General features: G+C 37.2%; 1 protein-coding gene across 3 annotated transcripts; it reads left to right on the top strand.

Moving 5' to 3' along the window:
- The first annotated feature begins 1,191 nt into the window (after positions 1–1,191).
- FEZ2 (fasciculation and elongation protein zeta 2) lies at positions 1,192–26,641 on the top strand. 3 transcript variants are annotated; one of them, XM_085219561.1, is made up of 9 exons: positions 1,192–1,541; positions 2,775–2,883; positions 5,437–5,553; positions 6,954–7,098; positions 9,904–10,172; positions 13,186–13,266; positions 18,197–18,272; positions 21,286–21,351; positions 25,609–26,641. In XM_085219561.1, the coding sequence occupies exons 1-9, from the start codon at positions 1,312–1,314 to the stop codon at positions 25,623–25,625; spliced, it is 1,110 nt and encodes a 369-aa protein (XP_085075687.1). In that variant the 5' UTR covers positions 1,192–1,311; the 3' UTR covers positions 25,626–26,641. The 3 variants fall into 3 exon arrangements, with proteins under 3 accessions (XP_085075687.1, XP_085075688.1, XP_085075689.1); XM_085219563.1 differs by lacking the exon at positions 1,192–1,541 and adding an exon at positions 2,051–2,214; XM_085219562.1 differs by lacking the exon at positions 13,186–13,266 and having other exon boundaries at positions 1,194–1,541.
- Positions 26,642–26,915: the final 274 nt, after the last annotated feature.

The following is a 26,915-nucleotide window of genomic DNA, read 5'->3' as shown; positions in this document are numbered from 1 at the left end:
TGTTTTCTCAAGCAGTATCTTCAAATGCTGCCTGTGAAGAACTTGTTTTTTCATCTACATAGAAGAGGAAATAACACTACGCTAATGTAAAAAGTGATGGTGCATCCACGTTTGAACACTTGAAGCAGTCCTGGCCTCCGCTGCAGTACTATCAGTATCAGAAAAGATTACATTTGGAATGCCTATGTAGGACAGAGATGCTTTGTTCCTTTCTAAACACCAACTGGGAAAAATTAAAAGAAACTTAAACAAGGCTGAAAACAAATGAGAGAAGCTAAGCAGAGAAACCTAGAAACACAGAGTGATTGAGATTGGAAAGAATATCAAGTCCAACTATCCACCAAACCTACTGAGCCCCAACACTAAACCTTAGTGCTATATCCACACATCTCCTTAAATACTGCCCATTCCTATGCTTGATACACTTGACCACCCTCACCATGAATAAATTCTTCCTGATATTCAACATAACCCTCCTCTGGCGCAACTTGAGGCCGTTGCCTCGTGTCCCATCATTTGCTAGGTGAGAAGAGGCCAACACCCTCCTCACTGCAAGCTCCTTTTAGGCAGCTGGAGGGATCCAGGTCTCCCCTCAGCCTTCTTTCTCTGAACAGCCGCAGTTTCCCCAGCTGCTCCTAAGTGCTGTTTTCCAGTTCCTTCACCAGCTTCACTGCTCTTCTCTGGACACATTCCACCCACTAGATATCCCATACTGAGGGGCTCAAAACTGAACGTGGCACACTCTGGAATATCACTTGGACAGCTCAGACATCGGGTTTGAACTTTGGGTGGTGCTGAGTGGAGCCGGGGGTCGGATGATCCTCGGTTGGACTCGATGATCCTTCTTGCTCGGGTTATCTGCGACTACTGCAGCCTCAGGCCTGCGGCTGTCACTTCGATTCAACGGCGCTGACAGAACTCCTTTAAAGCGCCTCTGCTTCCACCGCATCTAAGCGACGACGCGGGCACCTCAGAGAGCCGCCACTCCAGGACAGGCGGCGAGGTGCCGTGCGCGCCTCGAACCGAGCAGGGCTGAACAGTCCCCGCCCAGAGCAGCCGGGAATCCCACCGGGCGGCCGCGGGCGGCTCTGGCTGTCCCAGCAGCGCCCCGTAGCTCTGCCGCCCGCAGTTTCCGTCTCGGCCGTGCCGGAACGAAGGCACGAAGGCACCGCCCACCGCGGCCGACGCCCCCGAGCTCCGCCCGCCCGTCACGCGCCCCGCCTCCTTCCCGAACCCCGCGGAGCCGCCGGGAGCGCGCAGCGCCCGGAGCCGTGACCGGGGGCGCGCAGCCCGGCGTCTCCAGCTGCGGCGATGGCGGCGGCGGCTTCGCAGCGAGACCCGGGGGACTGGCAGGACTTTTCGGGCTTCCAGCCCTCGGCGGGGAGCGCTCCCGAAACCGCCCGAGGCGACAAATGCGGTTGGGATCTGGGAGCGAAGTTGTCCCTCTGCTTCGAGCCCCCCCCTGCCCGCGCTGCCGGTTGCGGCGAGAGCCGCGTTCCGCTGCGGCCCCTCACGGAGCAGAGCGCGCTGCAGGACGACGAGTGAGTGCAGGCCCGGGGAAAGGGGGAGCGGGGCGGCGGCGTTCCGGCCGGATGGGGAGGCCCGGTCCGGCCGAGGGGGAACGATGCCCGTCTGTGCTGCACCGCTGGGCCTCCGGGCACGGGCCTAACGCTGCACCCCGCTTTCGCCGGGTCCCCGGTTGATCTGGCTTCTGGCCGAACGTACGTTTGGAATGACGCGTGGAAAGTATGGGAACGGCATCTCCGAGTTTTGCAGCCGTGGTCGTTGCTTTCTCCCGTCGGCAACGGAGCGCTTCAGGCCTGTGCTGCCTTCCTGTTTTTAACTTCATTTTTAAAAATTACTACACCTTATGGTAAATTTCACTCTCAGATTACTTCATGAGGAACACTGCGGTATTTCTTTTACTTTGAGGTTAGTCGGTTGGAATGCCCTATCCCAAGAGAAGGGCCAAAAAAAGCCCCTCAGCAGATGCCTGGCTATCTGGTACCATCAGGGAGGTCATCACTGAGCTGTGAGTCAGAGGCATTGCTCAGTGCTGAGCCCTATGAGCCTGGCTATGCAACCGCTCCAGACACGCACCCACATTGCAGTGCTTCCAGGCAGTCCAAGATCTGAACTGCTGTACCAGAGTAGGACTGCGTGTGCGAGCTGCTTGTATGTAGAAATGATTAAGATGAGCTGTAAAGAAGAATGGTGAGCTGCGGTCAGCAAGAGTACTGTTGGATAAAGCAAAATTCTTTGTAACTTTGTTTTTCTGTGATAAATGGGAAAAAAGCGTTATGAAAGGTAACGCAAGCTGTAAAAATAGAGGTTTGGCTTAGATGTTGCTGTCAGCCTCCGCTACTTCTTGACTTTAATCTGCAGGAGGCAAGGAAGACAGGAACAACTGTGGGAAAAGAATTTCTAGCTGATCTCAAGTTTCAATAGGGAAAGCCTTGCCCACTCCCCAGGAAGATTTTGAGTGGAGTTATATTATTAGAAATAAGGCTGTCACTTTTTTTTTTTTTTTTTTTTTTTACCTTGCTTTACTTTAATGTTCTGCCTAAATTTTGGATTTAAACTGAGAAATAATTGATGTTTATTAAAAAAAAACTTGGCTTCTTGAATCTGGAGCATAATAAAAATATTGTCAGTAAATTGCAGGTGAATATTTAGGGAGGAAAATTGATACTCATAGGCAGAAAGATATTTCTATTACAGGTATGCTTACTCTGTTATGCTGTACGTTTTAATTCCTCTTTTCCTTTCTCCAGGATTTGGAATGCTTTGACCGATAATTATGGTAACGTAATGCCAGTTGACTGGAAATCTTCCCACACCAGAGCTTTGCACTTGCCAACTCTGAACCTTTCAGAAAAAGGGGTAAGTTCTAATCTGCAGAAATACCCTTTTTGAATCTCTTACACTCAGCAGGGAAATAAAGCAATTTGCATTTGTATAAAGGACTGTTGCTACTAAATAGATTAAAATATTTTGCTTGATATTAGACATGAGAAAAACAATTGTTGATGTATGTTTGCTTCTTCTTGGATTGGAGTGACATGGGGTTAAATGGAGGCCTTTGGAGGCCAGTGCTACTTAGACCACAGCATGGTAGACAGTTGTACAATGAAAAAGTTTTTATCTGAAGCACTTTCTCCTTTTCATTTCATTTTGAAGAATGTTCTGGGTAAGGGAGGAAAACTTAGTTCTGTTTTTGTTTTCTTATTTAACAAATGAATAGTTTCCTAGAGAAGGAAGAGCTTCAGTGAGGTTTATGAAAGAGGTTGTCCTCTGAGCTTCTTACACGTGGATTAAAACACTTGAGGAAGAAAGCTAGGAAGAATTCTCATCTCTCAGGTCTTCTGAGGGAACAAGTTGTTTAAGCATGGTGAAGTTGGATTATGTTGTAAAAATATCTCAGTGTGTAACCTGAGAATAGGTTAATGCTTTGATTTTTGCCATCCATTAAGGAATCCATAGCTACTTTTTATGCTGACAAGAGCAGTGATTGTTCTAGTGAAAAGGATAGCAGAAAAAAAAAAATGACCATCTTCCCCCGCAGAGTCTCTGTCATTCTCTGTTGGAGTCTGATGATTATCTCTTGATTTTTGACTTACATGTATTCTAATTTTTATTTATAGCATGCTCAGACTTTCTAAGCGATTTTAAAGTAATTAAATCCATACATTTAAAGTTAAAAACAGTTGCAGCCCCCTGTGCTGTGTTCGTGTTTATGTGACTGAAACAGTGGACTGGAAGGTTGATTTTGTAATAAGTAACCAGTTACCATATACAAATATTTAATGGAATTTTTGTAAGGAAATTATGAAGGAACTACATAAATATGAAGCTGTGTTGCTGGATTATAAAGAATCTTAGGTATGCTGGAAGTAGAAAAGAAATTAGTTTATGAAATAGACATATCTCAAGTTTTTTCAGCTTCCACTCCACCTGGCATGCCTTTGGATGTCTGAAGCCCATCTGTTTGGAGGCATTCAGCACCATTTCTTTTCCTACTTCTCTGGATATGTGACAGCACATATGGACCAGCTAATAGCTTGTTTTAACTTTCTTACAATAATGCTAACAGCTAAGCAATGCTTCCTTGATGTGTTTGAAGCTAGTAATATGCCATTGGATTTGAGCTTAAGGTATTTCTCTTCCTCTTCTAGGAGGTGAAAACGTAAGGTAAATGAGGTTGGTTCATCAAATCTTTGTTGCTTCGACATCACAGATCTCTGAATACTTTTACACAGCTCTGGCAGCAAAAGGGGAAGCTGGGAGGAAGTGTTGTGCAGTGGTGCAAGGAACAGAGTTGCGTAACTGCTTTTATTATATTATTGTTAGATTTCTTCCAGACGTGTCGCTGCCAGAATTGATCTGTTCGGCAGGTACAAAAGCTGAAGCTGCCAGTGCAAGGAGTGGGAGTGTGGGGCCTGAAATGGGCACGCAGTGTGGCTGGGTGCACTGCCAGGTGGGCCTGTTGGTGTCAGCTGTGCTTTGGGCTGTTTTAATTGGTTTTTTAGCTTAACCATCAGAATATATTCTGTGAGTCTCTTAAAATGTTGTTTCTGGGGATGTGAGGAAAGAGGAGCTGACCTCCTTCTGGATGTGCTGTTACCCTTGCTTACCATCTCATAGATGTTGACCGTTTCAGGACTGCAGACGTGAACGAATGTCGTAACTGAGATGTGTCTGTGTGGTGGGTGAGCAGATGTTCCAAGTGGAGGCCTGTGACTGCGTGGTTAGTCCAGATTCTGGAAAAAAGAGGACACCCGCCTTCTTTCTGATGCATGAAGAAATACAAATTGTGTGTTTTCAAATGATTTTAGCTTTTCTAGGTTGTTTTGGCTGGAATGTGATAACAGACAAAATGCAGAAAAAGAATGTTATTTATACATATTAAAATATTTGTAAATAAGCTATAATATGTCAGAGTATGAAAGTGAAATATATGTGACGAATGAAGAAGGAGACTTAAGGAAACATTCTATTTTTAGAACAATTTTTAATTGCTTTCATTGTGTGAAAAAAATGAAACTCTAAAAGCACATAAAATCACAGATTAATATTTATTCTACGTAGGTTTCCACTCCACGCTGAATAACGTCAGTCTTCTTTTAAGGCAACTGCCTGCTTTAAATATCTCCGTTGGGCGGCAGCTTTCCCTACAGATATCTACGTGACGTTGTATATGTGGTCTTTAAATGCTGAGTTCTTCATCTTTCAAGAGAGACGCCTCTCTTACTATTTCAGTGGTAAAGATGCTTCAGTTTCTGGGTGCTTGACAGCGAAAAGCATTGATACCAGTATTATGGGCAAGGAAAATGTTTTGTTTGTGAAACTCTACATTAGTTCCCCTTTTGTTTCCTTTATAATTTCTGTCTATGTATTTTTATTTGTGTGTGTGTGTTCAATTTTCATGCTTTCTAGGTAAATGATAACTTGAACCTTGATCTGTCAGATGATGAAGAGCTGAGAGAACAGCTGGACATGCATTCCATCATTGTTTCCTGCATTAATGATGAACCATTGTTCACAGCAGAACAGGTACATTTTTCAGCACAGTGGTGATATTGTAGTATTTTCTTTTCACCTGTGATTATATTCTTCTTCCTTGCTGTTTACAGGAGCTAGCTTTCTGGATTGGTTTTGGTTTTGGGTTTTTTTTTTTTTTTTTTTGGGGGGGGGGGAGAGGGGGGTTTGTTTGTTTGTTTTTTGTTTTATTTTGGTTTTTGTTTTTTTGAGTCATAGTAATGTGTGAGATAATATTCATATCCTTCAGATTTGAAAAGTTACTCCAGTGCTTCAGGTGAGGTCGGTAAGATAGTCAGGGTCTTTGAAATCTTTATACCCTTCCTGTCATGAATAAATCAGAAAAACTACTAAATTAAATACATGGGCTAAGAAGCCAAAACATTTTCTATATATTAAGATTACTATAATGTTTGTAGTTTCCCAGCTTGACAGTGTGGGCATTCATATCTGCATATGGCTTTGTGACTAGTGAGAATTCTCTAAAGTTTTTGCCTATATGAGAGCAAAATAACAGTTCTGCTAATAGGCATTTAAATTACTTGGTATCTAAAGGCTGCTTTTCCAGATCCGTGGATTTATGCTCTGTTCAGAATTACTGTTTTGAGTAAAGTTAATGTCCATCCCACTTTAGTAAGCAAATGCAATATAATATATTCAGTACAGTATAATAGCAAAAAAAAAAAGTTGTTGTGATTTAGATGGCTCTGAAGAAATGATAGTACTGTTTTTATTTATTTTTTTTCTGCTAATCGTGTTGTGGGGTTCTTCCAGTCTGATCCAAGTGCTGGATTAACAGGAAGGTTTTGCTGTGTTAGCAGAGATATGGAGAAAAACACTCAGACTTAAAAGAGCTGAGAACACGGAATTCCATTCGCAGTAGATGATTTTGGGTGGTGTTTTTAAATGTCATCTTTGTTCCGTATGCACTGAGTTTTCTCTCTAAGTGGCATCCATAAAAGTACACGAGTTTTACTTAGAGAAGTGTAGTGAAATTTGAGAGTATAAAAAAACCTCACTGACTTTGTTGCTGTTTCGTTTTCCTTTGACTTGAGCCCTCCAGAAAAATATTCCAGCGTACACTTCACTTCCCTTAAGCAGAGCTTTCTGTACCTTCATGTGGAAATAGCTGTGTGGTTTCAACACACTGCTTGTATTGAGATCACCACACAGCTACCAGAGTAGCCTGAAAAGATGCACTTATTCCCAAAGAGTGAGGATGGGTAGGAAACATCAGTGTGATTTTATTCATTCTCCTGAACCCTGTCTCAGTATGAGTTTCACTTAGCAACTTCTGTACTACTTGAAAGTAAATCATAACAATAATAATAATAATTTCTAAATTGATTTGCTTCAGATTGCATCTGTGTCTCTTGCAGTGAGAGTTCTCATAAGAATTGTTTTTTTTTTTGAAGGTGATTGAAGAAATAGAAGAAATGATGCAGGAATCTCCTGATCCCGAAGATGATGAAACACCTACTCAGTCCGATCGTCTCTCCATGCTTTCCCAGGAAATTCAAACACTCAAGAGATCCAGTACAAACAACAGCTACGAGGAGAGTGAGTGCTGTTTATTTAGTGTTTTGTTCTAAAAAATAGTGACTGAAAATGACTTAGTCTTATTGAAATAGACTTGTTGAAAATAGTTTAATAGGTAAGCTTGTCATGTACTTCATTTATAGTGACTCTCTTATGAAATATTTGCATGCAGGAATATTTTGAAAATATTGGATTTCTCCCAGAAGGAGAGATTAGATTTAGAATGTAAATAGAAAGCGTATCTTTGTCAGCTTTCCTAACTTAGAATGAAAATGGAACTGTATGGAACTTATGTGTTGGAGCTCAATTTGCTGTAACAAAATCCTTTTGTAGATAATGGGATGCCTATAATTTTTATTTATTAAATTATATATTCTGAAGTGAGGTGCTTTCTTAGGCCATTATGCTGCTCTTGTTTAAGGAGATTAGCTAAAACCCTTGAAGGCCATACAGTAGAAGAAGAAAGGGGTTTTCTTTAGTACTGTTTCAGTCATTGCAACTAATCTTGATACACAGTAACACAAAAGTAAGGAAAGCATTGCTTTTTTCCTATCTGAGGACCGCAACCCTTCCCACCTTTGCCATTCCCTTTCAAAAAACCTTAAGAGGAAAAATACTTCCTCTTCTATTGCTCAAAGGAAATTATTTGTGCTTTTCTATATAAAAGGAGAAATTACGTGTATAATTTAAGCAACATATTGGTTTGCTTGTAAACATAAATCTAATTAATCAATTTTGTGATGGAAATTTGATTAGTCTGCTAGTTTGTCAAATCTGTACTTGAAAGTAATAGGAGTTTGGTGCTTTCTTTCTCATAGTCTGGGTCAGCAGTATAAATTCTACAGATGATTCAGAAAACCAGCTGACCTTTTGTGACATGCCTTACAGCTTCTGCTACATTTCAGATTTATGGAGGAGATTCCATTTTCATGGTTGGACTTGTAGCTGTCTTAACACATAAATTTCAGGAATGTGAAAGCATAGCATATCCTGCTCAGCAGGGCTTCCTGCTCTTCTGACAGTTCCATATGTCCTTAGGTTTGGAGCTAATCAAGCTTGCTTTGTATTTCATACCATATTTATTTTGCTTTGCCTCGGGAAAAGGAAAATAAATATCTTCTCTGCTGCATCTTTATGGATTAAAAATCAGCCTTGACCAAATAATTCCTTGAGTTACTTTCGTTAGATAATTTAATTTTGCTTCACCAGTTCCTCAGAATCAGCTTTCACACCTTTCACTATTTTATGGAAAGCTTCTGCTACCTTTTATTCATTTGCAAGGCTGCTTCCGAGTTTTGTCAGCAGCTCTCTGAATTTGTTGAATTTTGCAGGTCGCAGGTTTTTCCTGGAAGCTTAGTCTGTCTTGTGTAGGACAAGTCAGAGGTGTTAATCTTTAGGACTATGAGCAAGAAATCAAAGCTTGTGTCTGCTCTTTTCTTGAATGGGAAATGATTGAACTGAACAATTCAACACTACTTGAAGCTTAGAGCCTGTGCCATTCTGTACTGTGCTCTTACTGTACTGTTAGTCTTCTAGCAGAATTTAAGACCTAAGCTACTCTGAAAAATCTAAGGCTCATTGCCCTACGAGGTTTAATTGCATTTTCTTTCATGAGAGGGAGCTTTCCCAAATCAATCAATTTTCCCTGCTCTAATTTGAGAAATTCACCTACTAACTTTTGATGCTTCCGAGAGCTGTACTGTATTAGTTTGTGAATTTATGTATTTTTCAGCATTTGCCCATGAGTACTCTCCTGTCTAACAGTTTACTAGACTAATGGAACATAATCAAATAATTACAAACACATACGCAGTGTCTTTAAACGAATTGTGCTCTTCATTGCAATCAAGACTGCCTGTTTTTCAAATGCCAGTGAAAGTGATGTTCTTTGACATAGCATCTGGGACTTACTAGTTTAGGCATGCCAGACGTTATTTTGAGTTGTGACATGGAAAACAGTCCTCAGAAAGCTTTCTCAGGTTGAGCTGAAGTGAGCCTCGGGAGATCCTTTGTGGTCATAACTCACTATCTTTAGCAGTAGTACTTTTAAATGTAAATCTGAAGGGTTGGTTTAGCTTCTGAACTGTCATTTTTAAAGGATTCTGGTGTAGGTTTGACCAATTTAGATTCATGCTTTTTCAAAACCATCAGTACTGATTTTTGCTTAGAAATGAGCCTGTTGGATAGTTTTAATTCTAGGCATTTGTTTCAGGCAATACTTTTGACTACAATCCCCAGACAAAGAACCTTGGAAGTTTTTGGAGGTTTTTTTTCCCCGTAGTAAATGCTTACCATAAAAGCATGTTGTTGTTTTTATTAAGATGTGTGCATGCCTTGCTAATATCCCTAGGAGGTTGCCCTCACTCAGAGCATGCACAAAAACAGTAGTTTTTGTGTTACTGTAAGAGAAAAATCCAAGAATTCCAACAGTGCTGAAGTGTTGACTGCTTTGTAAGAAAAGATGGAGAAGTCTTCTTCTGAAGAGTGGGTGCAGGAGGAAAGTAATAGTTAACAAAGGTGTCAGTATCCCAAGTTTAGTTGTTTATTTCAGTGGTTATTTCAGCTTCCTTAACTACAGCGTGCCCCTCATATTTGTGGATTATATCAGATTTCTCATAACTAAGCAGAAAGTTTGAAATTCACTTATTACTAATCTAGTTTCCTCTATGATGAACTTGTTTCTTTATGAATATTGATTTGTTCTGTGTAGTCTTAGGATGTATTTTGTTGTTTTGAAAAAAGTCAGAGTATTGTTTTCCTGTCATTCTTCACATATTCTCATGCTTAGAATCTTGACTGATTCCTTTTCCTGTTAACTATTTACAGGAGTAAAAAGATTGTCTGTTGCTGAGTTAAATGAACTGCTAGAAGAAATTGAAACTGCTATTAAGGATTATTCTGAGGAGCTGGTACAGCAGTTGGCACTGCGGGATGAGTTGGAGTTCGAGAAGGAAGTGAAAAACAGCTTCATTTCTGTCCTCATCGAGGTACAAAATAAACAGAGAGAGCACAAAGAAACAGCAAAGAAGAAAAAGAAGCTGAAAAATGGCAGTCCTCAGAATGGGAAGCAAGAAAGAGGTCATATGCCTGGAACAGTAAGAATATATTTATAATAAGAAAATATTTATAACTGTTGTTAAATTCAAAATATTTTTCGTTCTTCTCTGTGGAAAAGTAATAGCCCTTGATTAGACCAAGATAACTGGTACATCTTTTATGCCGTTGTTCACAAACAAGACTCTTATTTGTTTTTTTCTCCTTTTCCATACATAGATATAACCTTTTGATATAACATTTTGCTCTTCTACATGTCTTATTAAGAATAAGATGTTTGCACGTTTGCCTGGAATCAGAATACCTTTCTTTCCAATAGCGCTGTGTTTTGATGTAGTGCTGTGTGTTCTATTCTCAGATTGGGCAAGCTCATCCATCTGTTTCATTTGGTTTTACAGTGTGAATTTCAGTATGTTTACCACAATTAGTCCTGTAGGAAATCCAGTATTATTGATGGAGCTGTTCAGATATTTATTAATCACGTTGACCTGGGGCTAGAAAAAGTAAATCTTACCCTGAGTCTCTGAAAACTGCATCGAAGTTGTTACCTCCAATAATAGATTGAGGTAAGGCCAATATTTAATGCAGATGTATAGGGAGGAAATAACTTGTTTTTTTCTAAGGAAAAATCTCTTTCAAACCGACTTTGAAAAATAGGAGGTAGGCAATGAGAGAAATTAGGTCGTTATCTTGTCAATGTAATTTTGTCTTATCTGTCCAGTGTAATTTGAAATGGGACACTATTAGAATTCCTAAGCTTCTCTTACAGAGTACAGAAAATGTTGATGTATTGTGGGTCTGGCTAAGCCCCAAAAAGAATGCTTCAGTTTTGCTTGAGAAATTTATTTTTCAAACATAAATGAATAAACATTTGTCATGAAACATTAATTCTTCGAAATCTATCTTAAAAACTTATGGAAATGGGACAATTGTGATACGATCCAAACATAGTAGTTGTTCATCTTGTCCAAAAGGTGGGTCCTGACAGAAAGCAGTTTTGATTTCCTGGCTGGTGTTGTACCAGTAGATCTAATTTGGTCTCTGTTTTTCCCTTTCCGCAAGTGGAAAAAAAACTGTGGACAAATTTGCTAAGCCTTGTGTTAAGATCTACAGTTTACTAAATTATAGTAGTTAACTGATACACTTGCATCTTCACGTGGAATTGTGCTAATCTTTGCTGTTTATACTAAAAGTGTTTTATGTAAATTTGAAAATCTTTACTAATCCAGATGAAAAACCATTCTTTGTATGTCTAGCTGAGTTTTAATGGAACTCGGAGAAAGTGGATGTCTGGAAAACAATATGGAATTTTTGTCTCTTTGCAACAGCAAATCAAAGAGTGGAGATGTACTCCTTTTTGGCTCTCAATCACTGATGAAGAAAAAGTGGTATTCTAACTAGAAAAAAAAAAAAAAACTGATTACTTGCTTTTGAAACTTGACTCAGGTGATTCATTACTTATTCTGATTATTTAGAAGCTTGAATAATGCTTTCAAGAACCGAAGTATTTGGTTCTGTTATAAAACGTTCTCAGGTTTGGTTGCTTCAAGATGTACATAGCAGATTACTTCCTTAGATGAGTGGAACTGATTATCTCCCACATACACTGTAGGCTTAGTACGTGTGATTCCTTTGAAAACAGCTTCCACTATCTATACAGTTTTGGGATCATTCAGTCAGAAACAAAGGTACAAGTTTCTTCCTTCCTTTTTTTTTTTTTTTTTTTTTTGCAAGGAAGTGCAAAGAGTGTGTATATAAGTAGTATATTTGGATTACTTTGTGAAGAGTGAACTTTTGTTATTAAAGTCAATTATCTATTAGCTAAAACTATGCTGAAGTCTCATTTAAATACAAAACTTTAATAGGATTTAATAGGAAATAGGATTCAATTTTCATATTCTGAGAAAATCAGTTCTTCGTAGATACATCATTTGAATTTGAACGAATACAAGTTGTAATTCTTTGCCATTGATACAGACTTTGGGTAAGTCATTTTCGCATACTTCCAACACTTATTTCACATGCACATGGTGAGAGTAATGAAAAATACCTCAAGTCATGAAGATACCAGTTACTTTAAGCAGAACATCCTGGAAGACTCGAAATGGCTTTGGTAACATCTGTGTCTTTATTTACTGACCCTTTTGTGCTTTGGAAAGCAAATGAATCCAGTATTCCAGCACATTTTTCTCCTTCCCATAAATACATACATTTAGATAACTGTGCTCAGGTGTGCACACCGTACTGCTTGCCCTCTGTCAGCAGCTTGGCAGTTTCTTCTTTTTATGTTCTTGCCAGTTGCTGAGTTTTATGTTTAATCCTAAATGTCAAAATTGTTCTAGTTGGTTTTTTAATCATCTTTTCCTGCAAGCAAAAAAGATTATAATATGTATAAGGAAAACTGTGGTTGGTTTTTGTATTAATTTTTCCTCACTTGGGTTCTGTGTAATGGAGCTTGAAATTAATATGAATGCTTTATTAACCAATTGTGCTTATTTTATCTGACAAAAAAAAAGGGGGGTAATACAGGTGATAGCTAATTGTTGCTTCAGGAGTGGAAAAGGAAGCATAAAATGTTTTGAAGAGGTTGGAAGTAAAATGACTCCCTCTGAGAAATATTTCTAATAGATGCTTGAAATCTGTAAAACTGATATCAGCAGTGTCTGTATTGTCTCCAGAAATGTATTGCTCAAACATAAACTTTAAAGAAGATTTGTACTGTGAACTAAACTTTAAGTGTTTAGTACGTTTAGAAATGAAATGGCAAACCTTAAAGTATAAGTCTCAAAAGTACAAATTTTGGATCTAAAGTGTGAAAGATCTTGTTCAATTAAATTTTACGTAGATATACTGCTCAACTGATACCGTAAGGTTTGCTTTTTATTAATGAAAACTTGGTGGATGAATGAAAGAAGTAGAAATGTGCTGAAATACTTAGAGCTTGTCTTTGTCATTTGTCTTACTTTTATCGTTGTGATAAATGCTGATCAATGCTAGCCTTCTGAACTTTTCTCTGTCCATTTTTTTTCTCTGCCATGTTTTCACTACCTTTAGCGCTTCAGCATGGAAGGGATCTCAAATGTCATACAGAATGGCTTCCGCCACACGTTTGGAAACTCGGGTGGAGAGAAACAGGTGCTGGGCTATCCTCTCTCTTTTCCTCGTTCTTTGTCTGAACCTTCGATAGGAGCTGAGATCTTGAAAATTACCATTAGTTGAATATATGTGCCAAGACAGAAAAAAAAAATAGGACAAAAATGTTGGCATCTGTAGTCTTTCTCTGCCTCAGGACTCCGATCAGCCTACCGTCTCTCCATCTTTCCTCAATGGGATGAGACAGTCAGGGCTCGATACCCTGATGCACTGAAATAATAGCTCTTGTTTCTTCCCCAGACTAAAAGTCTGACTTGACATAATGTGTGCTTTAGGTATGTTGCATGTCTGTGCAAATCAAATGTCCAACAGAAGAACATACACCAGATTTGACATTCCATTTTAGCTTTCAGCATTAAAGGACTTGAGGCATGTCTACAATGGATTTTTTTTTCCTTTCTTCCAGTGGTCAGAACTGATATATCTTAAAAACTGAGTAGCATCTGCAAAATACAGGAACTTTATTGTATGTCCTTTTGCCATTGAAAACTGCATGATGTTAAAAGCAGTGGAATATGTACAATGCAAATTACTGAGGTAACACAAAAGGGAAAGACAGGTTTGTGTCTTTTCATTGACTGTTTAACTGTTGAAACTTCTACACAGCCCAGCTTCATTGGGCATCCCTGGAGAGGTTACATACACCTAAGAAACAAGATCTTTATTTTTTATTCCAAAATAATACTTTGCTGTTTGTTTCAGAACTGTAGTATTATCATGAGGCTATATATATCATGAGTTTACCCTCTTTCTCAAGCAAGGTATGTGTCTATGTGTTAATGAAGGCATAGATTCAGCTATTTGTCACTTGCTTTGTGGATCTTGAGCACGTGGCTAGGTCTAACCCAATAGAATCAGTATTGCCTTACGTTATCTCAAATCTCTTCAGTTACAGTTACAGCTGTACTGTTTTTGTTTTTGTTGCTATCTTTACCAGAAAATACTAACTACTGCTGCTTTTAGCTGTTTCGAATATACAAACAGGCAGCTCAGACTTATTTTCTGTGTGTATGTTTATAAAAACACACTTTTTCTTCTTGATTCTAATCGTAAGTAGCTTAGTCATTTGCTTCCAATATTACTAACTGGATAACTTCCAGTGATTTTTTTTTTTTCCTGTTAATTTAATAATGCTGTTCTTTATGATGATTGTACTTTTTCCCTGATTTATCTTATACTATATTCTTGTTAGCTGGGATATATTTTGTTTCCCTTTCTTGTATCCTAAAGTTAATCATGAAAATAAGAAGCTTAAAATGAAAAAGAGGGGAGAAAGGAAGATGTGATACTACCTCTTTCTAAAGGAGTCCCGAAAGACCATTTTTCTGAGGCATTTGTTCAAAATCTGTTAACTGAAAGGACTTTTTTTCTGTAAATGCCTCCTAGGTAGCATTATAAAACTTTTCTTACCGTGTCAGTCCTATTGTGTTTTTCACTTGCTTGCTTTGCTCATTTTTCCTTTGTCATTTTACCAAATTCTGGATGTTCTTTTAAGGCACTGATTTGTTTTTCTTACTGCAGCAAGTTAGAAAGCAGAATAAGTACCATCGTATACCCCGTGATAGTTGAGTGTAATCTAATTTGCTTAGTGCTGCTCTCAGAACATTTGTTTGAGTCTTTTTTAAGGGCGAATTGTGCTTATAAACTTAAGTTCAGGTATTTTTGTGTTGCTGGGAAGAGTTATGTAACTCTCTGGGGCTGTACTAAAGAGAAAAAGAAAAAAAAATGCAGGAGCAGATAATTTTTTGAATGCCTTACAAGTTGAGGTTCATACCCATTCAATCACAGCATAAAGTTTCTGACGTGTTTGTTCAGTTCTTTCTAAACTCCTGTCAGTCATTAATTTCCATGGTATTTGCTGTCTTGACTATTTTCAGGATAGTGCTACTCTGAAAACTAGGTAGGTACTTTCCTTTTGAAAACTGTAATCCTTTTTTTTTTTGTCTTTGAGACGTGAGTAAACACAACTTAGAATTTTTCAGTGTCTTCACTGATGGTAAAATTTAAAGTGAAGTTTCCAGTGGGAACCACCAGTTCCCATCTGATAATGCAGCTGGGAAAATACAATGCCAACAACAGCATGAGAAGCATCAAAATGCTGTCAGTTCTTTCTGCAGTCTTATCTCCAGAAGGAATTGCAAGATGTTTTCATTTCACTTATTATACATATCAAACACTTTGTATGACTACAAATTACGGTGGGGATTGCTGCTTACCATATTGTCAAATGTATGTCAAAAATGTACAGGTCACAGTAGATTTATTGCTTGGGCATGTCAGTAAGCTATACTCGAATCATTTTCATAATGTGTTCTTCACAGAGTAATTCAGGGAATGAGTTTTATTAGGGCTATTATAGAGACTCACTGTTAACAGCAAAGCAGTGATGAGAAAAACAAGGTGATTTTTGGAAAGTAAGAAAACAATTACATGGTTATTGTTTTTTGTCTGTTTCGTTGTAAAGGAAAATTGGTAGGTAGGTGTTATGGGGCAAGGAAAACAGGGAACATATATTTGGTCATTAAAATGTATCTCAGTAATTTATTGTGTAGGTTGGTAAAGGGTAGAATGCCACTTGAATATTCTGAGGGCTGGAAAGAACAGCCTGAGATCTGATTTCTGAGTTAATAGATCTGCTTTTGTCTCTGAAAAATGTAGATTTAACAGCCTTGTATCTAGCTATTGATTTTCTTGGTTTTAGGAATAATGCAAATCTCTGTGATACATCTGCTGGGGAAGAAATTGAAAATTGACTCATGGATGGCTTCTTTGGAAGCACTGCCTGCTTTCCTCTTCTGTGTTAAGTGGATGTGAGGAAAGTGCTGAAATAATAGGGAGTAAAGTGCCCCATCTTTGCTCAAGGTTTTGGTGAGGTGTCAATACATCCCACACAACATTCTCTTAAATTATACAGAAGTGAGTCTGTCTGGCTTTTAAGCATAAAGACATAAGTTGCATCATCTCACTCTAATCATGGCAATGGTTATAGCTGGCTTTGGCAACACCAGCTCTTCTTCTGCAAAGTAAACTTCTTCACCAGAGTCTGAGTTACAACTGACTCTTGCTAAAGTGTTGTCAGTACTACAGAAGGAGACACAATGGCTGCTCTGCAACTGATGCCTCCTATTTTATTATGTTGGCCTGTGACATCAGAGGTGGATGTTGGTGGTATGGCAGTAGAGGCTGAGCATTCCCACCTATATTCTGTTACATGCTGTGTGACAGATGGCAGCAGGAAGGAAGTCTAACAGGATGGCATCTGATATGGAAGTGTGTATGAAGCAAAGGGGTGAAATTGAGTTCCTCTATATGGAAAAAAATGGCACCCATTGACATTAATCAATGGTCGCTGAATATTTATAGAGACCAAACAGTGGATGTGAGCACAGTGAGGTGGTTTGGTGGTGCATTTCATTAGTGGTGACAGTGATGCGAAGGCAAGCCAAGTTCTGGGCAACCATGCAGATATTTACAAGTGTGGCATACAGGTTCTTGTTCATAGCTGGTGAAAATGCATAGGTAATTGTAGTGACTTTATTGAGAAATAGTATTTTGTAGCTGAGAATTTGCTCTCAAGTAGTGTTATTGTGTTCATTTTTTTTTCTGTTGTAGTTTCCATGGAAATAAATATGAAATTATTTTTGAAGTGACCTATTCTGTCATTGTTGCGTGAAGAGCTACAATCTCTGAAGTTGAATGCAAAATGGAATGTTGCGTCACCTAATACCCTATGCATAATTACCACAAAAAGTATTTCAAGTTAATTCTTAAAAATGGAATTCAGGGAGATCTCAGGAAGCTTTCTCATTAGGAAAAATCCCAGTGATTTTTAATTTATGTAATAAGTCTTAGAACAACAGGGTTGCTTCAAGAGCTTGAAAGCTCTAGGCAGTAAAATCCTGAAAGATTTGGCTTTTTTTTTTTTTTTTTTTTGAAAAGCAGATGAGAATGAAAGATTTCAATGAAGAGTAAATAAAGCAAATATGGAGTTGTTTTGAAATGATCTACCAGCGTACTTGACTTGTAAAAGTGAACGTTCAAATTTAAGTGCAAATGATGGATTCATGTTTGATTAAGTTTCTTTGTTCCTTTTGGTTGGAAGCATTACAGGGTCAGAAGGTGAAAGCTGTCTGTTTTCATTTTCACCCAACTGTAGGGCAGTCTCATTTTCTTTGTACATCACCGTCAGAGATGGGAATGGGCAGCGCCCTTTGATCTACCAAGATCTTTGGAATGTTTCATACACTTAGGAGTTCAGCAGTCACTGGGAAAATCCCATGGCTGTTCTAAAATGTTTCTAACACAATATATGGCCACATTTTCTAAATAATTGTTAGCACATTTGTACAAACTTGAACATCTTATTTCACTTGCCTCTCACAGCCTGCATCAGATGTGTTCTGCAATCCTTTAAAGGCTGAGTAATATCAGTTTCATAAATGATTTGAGGGAAACATAAATAAGAATTGTTTATCTGGAAATATATTTACCAGATAGTGAGATGGGTGTTCTAGCTTTTGCTTCACTGTAAGTACTTAAAATACATGAAGGACTTGTTCTTGACATCTGGAAAGTGGAGAGAGTTTAGATTTTAATACTGTCATGCTTAGGCTCTTAGAAAGAATACCAGACTATCTACGACTTCCATTTTTTGTCGTCTTGTATTTTGTTAGGGTTTTGCTGCATGAGTTTTAAAGAGATGTTTACATAATTTGGAAAAAAAAAAAAGTAGTTTCTGTAATAATAGCTTTTAGGTGTGAGAAGTAGAATCTTAATCACTTGTAAAATGCGATTTTCGAAAAGCTGTTATTTCTGGCTAGCAAGTTTAATAGCTACAGTGTTCACCAAAAAAATCCAGGTAACATACATGGTGTTAAAAGATTGCAAAATAACTCTGTTTTTTATTTGACAGTATTTAACAACCGTCATTCCTTACGAGAAGAAAAATGGACCTCCATCTGTTGAAGATCTTCAAACATTAACCAAAAGTAAGTATAAAGGTGTTTCCCCAGCTCATCCTGTTCTCCGTGGATGGAAGTGGTTGCTCAAACCAATGAATCATACTTATGTGGTTGTCTATTTCTGTCTCACTCTATAATTTATGTAATGTGTTTTTGACCTCCTCTTCTGAGGTTTTGAGTCCTTGCGGAATATTCATTTTCTAGCTGCTGTCTGAAACTCTGGAGTCTAAAAGCTTGCATCAGAAAACAAAGGTTTTCATACTGTTTCCATGAGTGGAGACTTAAAGCAATATTGTATGTCACGAAATAGGCAATGATGTATCTCTGTCTCTGCTACCATTTAGTACCTGAAATACCTCCTTTGTTCAAATTTGCTGTGCCTTACTGATGTTACTGTAATGACTTACAGAAATTGAAATGAATGCGGAAGCAAATAAGATTGTCTCATTGTACTTGGTTGCCTTTAAAATAGCCTTGCTCTTTCTGTTGGTGATTCTGGTTTTTTTTTGTTTTTTTTTTTTTTTTTGTTGTTGTTGTTGTTGTTTTGGTTTTTTTGGTCAATAAATTTTAGTAATTATTGCATGTCAAAACTCAGGTTTAGTTTACAGTGTTCTAAATTCTCCTTCTTGTTTCCTTAGGCCAGATCTTTAAAATTATTTTTAAGTTCAAAGTCTTCTATGTTATACTTGAATTTGCATGACAATTAAGGTTGCATCTTAAAAAATAAAATACTAATTATTAGGGTGATAAAATAAAGCAGCAAATCTCAGGTAATCAATGGCATTTCTTCTTTTTTTGAGATTTATAGGAACAGTTTGATAATAGATGGTAAAATGCCTTGATGCATTTGATAGAATCGTGGAATGGTTTAGGTTGGAAGAGACTTCAAAGATTGTCCAAGTCCCATCACCCTGCCATGGGCTGGGACATTTTTCAATTAATAGAATGATAGAATCACAGAATGGCCTGGGTTGAAAAGGACCTTAAGGATCATCTAGGTTCAGTCCCCCTGCTCTGGGCAAGGTTGCCAACCACTAGACCAGACTGCCCAGAGTCTCATCCAGTTGATCAGTTTGACCCAAGATTGATTGTATTACAGTGCAGTGCTTGGAATCTAACAGTGCCGTAAGGTGTTTTCCAGCTGCACATCTGTTATTCCACAGGTGGCTAACAGGCTGGTGGTTGTTTTCCTGGAAAGAGAAAATAAATATCAGACAAATCCTGAAGTAATGAAATGTTTAAATGGAAGTTAGATTCCTAATGCCTTTCTGCTGTAAGCATTATATTTCAGATTTTATGTTCAGCCCATCAGAGTAATGTTACCCTCTTGCCGTATTTAAATTTTGCTTAAAAATATTAACAAAAACTTGATATTAAGAGAGAGATAAAAGCCTCCTGAAAATGGCTTATATTGTTTACTGACAAAATGCCTTGTTTAAAAAAAAAAAAAAAAGAAAAGAAAAGAAAAAAGCATTCTAAAGAGTATTAATAGTATGGCCTTCTGTAGGCTGGTTGGAACTTGACCTTGTGACTCAGTTGCAGATTCCTGACTCTCTCTTTTGCTGTTGTTAACACAGATCTAAAAGAAAGGTGGAGGATTTTTTTTTGAGGGGGGTTTCTTTTTCCCCCGAAGCTTTGTACTATTCCATAGTTATGAGCACTCATGTTGTCTTCAGCATAAAAGTTGAAATAAGACACTTATTATATTTGAAGTTCATTGTCACACAAGAAATTTGGAGCTTATGAAATAATGCCATTCTGTACTAATTCTGTACGTGTAATTGTTTCAATTGAGCCAAGAGCACTTCATAAAGAATTGTCATTAATTTTGTTTATGGAATAACAGACAAGCTTCTGCGTGCCAGGTTGCTTAATTTTGTACCATTTTAATTTTTAAAAATCATGTACCATAAACAAGCTGTAAAAATTCCTGACATTCCATTGCATACAGGCTTATGTACTTATCTCTCTAAACATAAGAATGTTGCACATGAATTTTGAATCTTTTCTCTATTGATTAGAATGATTAATGTGAAACTTTGATTATAAGAAGTCCCAGAATAGATGATCATTTTTATCCAATCATTTACAGCAGCACATGTCTGGAAAAGTAGCATTATTACATGATTTCAGTTAAAGATGGAAAAAAGACAAGTACTGCAGCATGCTTTTCTTACCTGTTAGTTTTACTAATATATATAATATATAATATAAAGTAATATACTTTACAGTATATTTTACGTTTGGATGTGGTGACTTTATGTTGGCAAGGCTTGTGATGGTGAAAATATGCCCAGAGAAAGGCAACAAAGCTGTGAGGGGATGGAGCACAAGTCTTAGGAGGAGCAGCTGAGGAAGTTGGGATTGTTCAGTCTGGAGAAGAGGAGGCTCAGGGGAGACCTTATCATTCCCTACAACTTCCTGAAAGGAGGTTGTGCTGAGGTGTGGGTTGGCCTCTTCTCCCACGTAACAATGAGAAGCCATGGCCTTAAATTTGCACCAAGGGAGGTTCGGGTTGGATGCTAGGAAAAATTTCTTCTCAAGGAGAGCAGTGAGGCAGTGGCACAGGCTGCTCAGGGAGGTGGTGCACTGTCCCTGGAGGTGTTCAAGAGCCGTGTGGATGTGGCACTGAGGGACGTGGTCTGTGAGCATGGTGAAATTGTACTGGTGGTTGGACAAGATGATCTTAGCAGTCTTTTCCTGCCTTAGTGATGTTGTGATTTATTTTTTTATTTTTTTATTTTTTGCTGTCATTATTGATGACATCTTACTGTAAAAGATTAGCCACATAAAATGGGTCTCTTGCATCTGCCTACTGTGGAGTACAATGAAAATCATACAAGTGAAGGGTGAAGATACTACATATCCCTTCTTGTGTTTCTTGTACTCCTGTTAAGAGTTTTCTTGCTAGTAATTTGTAATATCCTTATGAATAGTAGAAATAGCTTTGCTGTTTGTTTTTTTTTTTTTCATAAGTTTTGTCTTTTTTATGACTAGATGTCTGAATTGCTTGTTTCTTTGTTTTGTTTCCACACTTCAGTCCTTCATGCCATGAAAGAGGATAGCGAGAAAGTGCCAAGTTTGTTAACAGACTATATTTTAAAGGGTGAGTATGTTTCTTAGGAAAGGTAACTTTTTTTTAAAATTTTATATTAACATGCTGAATATAAAAGATGTATTTGAAAAGAGTAGTTGTGCAGCATTCATGAGTTATGTTAGACTTTTATTGCAGAAGTCTTTCATTCATTCAGGGGCTTGTGAGCGTATAGTTCATAATACAAGACAGTTGGTTTTTTTAGTGATAATACAGTGTAGTGAAGTGTGCATTTATATTCACATAGCTGAATGACATCACTGAAAGCAGTGCAGCCTGGGTTACAGAGTTAAATGGGTATAGCTCATTTTCATGGTTACAAGGTTTTCAGAATCAGAACTCAAACTACTTAGTATTTGCAAAATGAAGTGCTTAAAACTTTGTATAAAAATGTGTTACTTTCTAATCTGTATTCTTTATTTTACATTTATTTATCGTACCTTCATCTTTTACGTGTAGTCTGTGTACTAATCATTTATTTTCCAGTCTTACTAGCAGAATGGGAGACTTTGAAAATCACTGCTAGCTTTAACTTTAAGGACTTGTTCCAGGTAGTTTCCAGATTGTTAAATTGTTTCTAAACACTTCTTTGGCTTTGTTTTTGCCCACATCTTAAAAACACTTATGTTGTTGCTTAAGTCTTTGCATATACATCGTCCTCACTTCTTCAGTGTTTAAACATTCATCAAACTCCCAAGATCAGAACTAGCAGGTGTACTAGAGGAATGATGCATGCTGTTTTATTTGTCACTCAAATGCAGGTTATATTCAGCTGCTCAGCTTTAAGTTTTCATGCTTCACAGTTTTTTCTGTCCTTTTGGTATCAAGTTTTCCAAGTCTTGCTATTTTTTATTTTTTTTTGTTTGTTTGTTTCAAATATAGTCATTTGACTACTACTGTGGTTTTGGGTTTTGTTTTTTTGTTGTTGTTTTTAAGATTTTCATATTTCTTACACAGATTCTAACCATTCATCTCATAGAGATCTGAATACTTCCAAGTCACAGTTGTAGATGAAAGTTAGCATGCTGTTGCTTCAGAAAAACTGATAAGAGAACCACATAGCATTCTAGAAGCTTCAACAGATGTCTGTTGAAAGAGGCTCATTTCTGATTTTCATGTAGCATTGCAGAACTGCCACATACAATAAGAGTACGAAGCTCTTCTATTTGGTTCCTTTGACTGCTCCACTGTTCACTTACCCTTTCTGAAAATCTTTGTTAGGCAGATATATTTGCTTATGAGCTGAGAGCCACTTAAGCTTAAGATCAAGGGGTTTTTAATGGTGATGATGGCACTAAACTAAAATTCTGTTTTATGAAACAGAATTTTCAATCCAAGACAACATTTGTCAGTAATTAAAGCTGTTTGCTTTTCATCGTAGTGCGTCTGGTAGAAGCTGAATGGATTGTTCTTTACAATGTCTCCCCTTATTTTAAGACGTAACTATTGAGAAAAGTTTTTACATTACTTGGATGCTGAGAAGAAGCATTCTGACTGCTGAGGGAAACAGGAATGTTCTGCACAGAACTTTTTTATAAGATACACAGATTAGCTGAACATATGACAGGATGATCTAAGAATCTCTGAGGTTCCCTCCTACCTCTTTTCTGCATGCTCGTGACTCCAAAGTCACCAGGAGTGTTCTACCAGCTAGTTGCACAATTACGAAGATATCATGTTTGCATTAAATGTGTTGGATCAAACAGTTCTTCATAAACTTTCAGGGAAGCATTGTGCCTCTTATTGTATAAGACTTCTTATGGGAGTTTAAAGGATAATCTCTCTCTCACCTTTCTCATACCGAAAGGAAGAGATATTTCCCCTCAGATATCATGGTTTCTGAACTAAGAAATCATGAACTAAGGCTTTCTTATCTTCTGTGGATCTGTTTGCACAATATTCAAGCTAATCAGCGTGGAATTTCACTCTGTCACTGTAGCCTTAACTGAGTTTCCCCTTACTATATTTAGATTGTGCTAGATATTTATAGCTCATAAGCCAGCATTAAACTGTAATGTAGATATTGTCAGCTACCACTCAAGATTTGCTTTCATTATTTAGAATCGAACTGAAGAAAAAGTATCAGTGAAAAGTGATTCTAATGATTTCCATAGTATTATTGGTATACTGTAATGGAACAGAAAGTGAGCCTGGAAGGTTAATAGAACTCTAAGACCAAGCAGTAAGTGTTTATTTTAAAGCAAGTCCTGCTGCTTCTGTTCTGATAGAAACAAAAAGAAAGTGAAATATGTTTGTGTCTTCTCTGAACTTTGTAGTGTTTGGTAGAAATGTCACTATTTTGAATATCTTGAACTAAGTGCCAAAATTAATTGTAAAGCTTGGAAAAGACTAAATTTGGATCATGTAGGAAGACACCACCAACCCCACCATATGTATCATCTAATACTTGATGTATTCATTTAATGATGATTGAGTAACTTTCTTTTGGCAAGGCAGTTTAGTCAAGAGCTGGAGCATAGGGTTAGAAATTGAAGGAGAGTTGTATGACTAGATCTCCTACTGACCTGTGTTACCATGGATCATTCCTATGTTTTTTCATAACTTATGTAAAAGTGTCAACTAACACATCTGAAATGCTGTCAGGAGAAATCTCAGAGCATTGCTCTGCAGATGCAGTATAATAAAGAAATGAAAAAGGCCAGTACAACTCAGAGCTCTCAGAGGGGTTTGCACAGACATTGTTCTCTTAATGTCAGGAAAAAAGAAAGCTCCTTATGTATTTCTGAACAGGATTACTAGTTTTCATATATTTTTTGGTTTTGTTTTTTTTACTTTAAAAAAAAATTCTCATTTTCCAATTTCTGCTACCTCAAAAATGTTTCAAAAAATAATATATATTTTAGTTTGTCCTCATACATGATTCCCTCTTATGCATAATGACAAGAACAAACAGTATGGGGAGTCACCTGCTAGGAAGGAGTAAACAGCAAATTTAAAGTAGTAGCTGAGGAAGGCTTGGTAGGAAGTAGAATTAACCAGTTTTACAGTTATGGAAGTGAGAAGAAATAATTAAAGAAGTCTGCAGGAGGCTAACATTTCTTAATTCAGATATTTAAGAAGCAAATCAATACGTTTTGTATACATAGAATCAAAATTTTTAGGAATGGTTTGTCTGGTATCAAGTTTGACATGTTATTTCAGGATTATTGATTTTATTTTATTTTTAAAAAATTTGGAGATTTAATTTCAGTTGGATAACTGCTGGATAGAATATATTACTGGTAGTACAGTACAGAAATTGAATACATCATTCACTGCAAGACTGTTTTTTTCCTCAATTGCAGTATAAGCATGATACGTAAACAACTCTGGCATTTTCAAAGCATGATTGCTAGATCTGTGTATGTGTGTATGTATGTATGTACTTCTAGATGAAACAAATGTCTTTGACATCAGATGTATCCTGACAGTAAGCTGTTTTAAAACATGTTACTAAGCTCTGTGCTCTTGTCCAATTGTTCTTATACTGTGATTGTGACATAAAAATATAGTGCTAAAAACTTACTACGTATTATCACTGAGTAAAGTAGATGAAATATATACAGTGTTATTTTCTCTTGGGCTTTTTTTCTGAATGGAGATGTCACAAAAGTAGAAATAATTTTCATCTTGCAGCTTGTTTTCCAACAACATTAATGAAGCAAGTTCTTAACCCTTATTCTACTAATAAAATATGCATTTAACATAACAAGAATATTCATCTTCTTGTCTTTGAAGTCTTTGTTTGATTGTCACAGCTGACTTCTCTGTTTGCTTTTGTGTTGTGCTAGCATTGGTTTGAAAGCTGGATTGCTCCGAGGTTTGTCTTGTATGTGAAACAGGAATGAGAAACATGTGAAGGGCATGTCTTGTCTTCCCACTGTCTGTGATTCAAGTACACACACCAGATTTAGAAAGTAGAATTAGAATCGCAAATTTCCAGTGCATATTTTAATACATAATTGCATGTGTCACCTTTTAGTTAGTGTTCTGTTCTCTAATATAGCATCACATAAAGCACTGTTTAAGACATGCCCTTTAGTTAACTCATTTCTGGATAATGTTAGTTAAAGATAGTGGGTTGTGTCATTTAATCTTCTTTTGAGGAGAAGATGGTATCTTAATTGCGAGATTCAAATGATTTCTAGATTTTGCTGTGTTACTGATAGGGTAGAATTCAAGATGTAATTATTTCTAGTGTAAACAATACATTTTTATACAGACTAACTTCACTGATGTTTATTCAGGTATCTTTGTGGTCTTTTACAGTTCTGTGTCCTACGTGAAGAGGGCTGCCTTTCAGAATTAACTGTGTTCCTTCCTATGATGAGAAGCTTTCCATGGAAATAACTCATAGTATTTTCTTCCATTTGGTACTATACCTAAACCAGTACCCATTTACCTCCTTTGTGTGTGCGTGGATTTTCTGATCCTACATTAAGTCTTCTCAGCATGACAACTCATCCATTCTAACCTAATAGTGCAATGAACTGGAGCAGGGAACAAAAACTGTACAGTTTTACTCGCATTGTTCTGGCTTTTTAAAGTCTCTTTTTACACTGTATAGCATGTAAATCCTCCTGCACATTTTGTTGTGGGAAGGAAAAGTAAACTTTGAATAGTGTAAATAACATAAGCCTAATTGTAAGGAATCCATATTTAAAGCATCCTTAGTTCCTATGGCAAAAATGTAAAAAGAATTGTCATTGTACAGACCCGACAAAACGATTCAGATGAATTCTTCAGGAAGCACTCTGGGACAGTGCTGGTGGACGTTTGCTTTCAACAGTTCTTTTAAACATTAACTTTGAGCTATACAACAGAAATGTTCACAGAGTGAACAAATCCTTATTCTTTAATGGTTTGGCATAAGTAATTGGTGTGTTACTTATCTTTGTTATCTAACATAAACATCAGAGTAATGTAATTTTTCATATTTAATTGCTGTTTTTATTTTAATTGTTAATGTTTATGTGGCTCAGATATTCTCTCATATTGCTGCTATAATTTTACTGGTTTTAATACGTGTTTGATCTTAATGAATATGATTAAGTAAATAAACATTTTGAAAGGCTATATCTTTTTAAAAATACATGTACAGTTTGGAAAAAACTTGCACCTGGGTTCCAAGTTAGTATTATATCAAGACTTCGGTCATTGTGTATCTCTGAACTTTACTACAAATCTTTCTTGTATGCTATGTGATGATGTATCTGCATTCAAACAGATGAGAATGTATTTTGCAAATCCTGTAAAAGAAACATACCCTGTGATCTCCATATTAAATATTTGCCACAAATCATTTTGCCAGTCTTAAAATTTACATTAGAAAATAAGGAATACTAGTAGAATCATAGGAGTTTTTTCTAGGCTGAATTTCTATTAATTCCATACTGGATTTTAATACTGTATATGTGAAAACTGGCAGATAAGAGTCTAAAGAGAGAAATGTCTTTTGTTTCAAAATTGTTTAAGTTGATTCATTTTGATCAGCTAAAAGAAAAAAAAGTTTGAAAACTTTTTTTTTAAAAAAGTTCTCATAATGCTTTTTTCCTACATACCTCAGCATTTTCTTC

Source organism: Meleagris gallopavo, chromosome 2 (genome assembly GCF_905368555.1).
Source record: "Meleagris gallopavo chromosome 2, MGAL_WU_HG_1.1, whole genome shotgun sequence".
Classification (NCBI taxonomy): domain Eukaryota; kingdom Metazoa; phylum Chordata; class Aves; order Galliformes; family Phasianidae; genus Meleagris; species Meleagris gallopavo.
The sequence above is the reverse complement of the archived record's forward strand: the minus strand, read 5'-3'. Positions and strand labels throughout refer to the sequence as shown.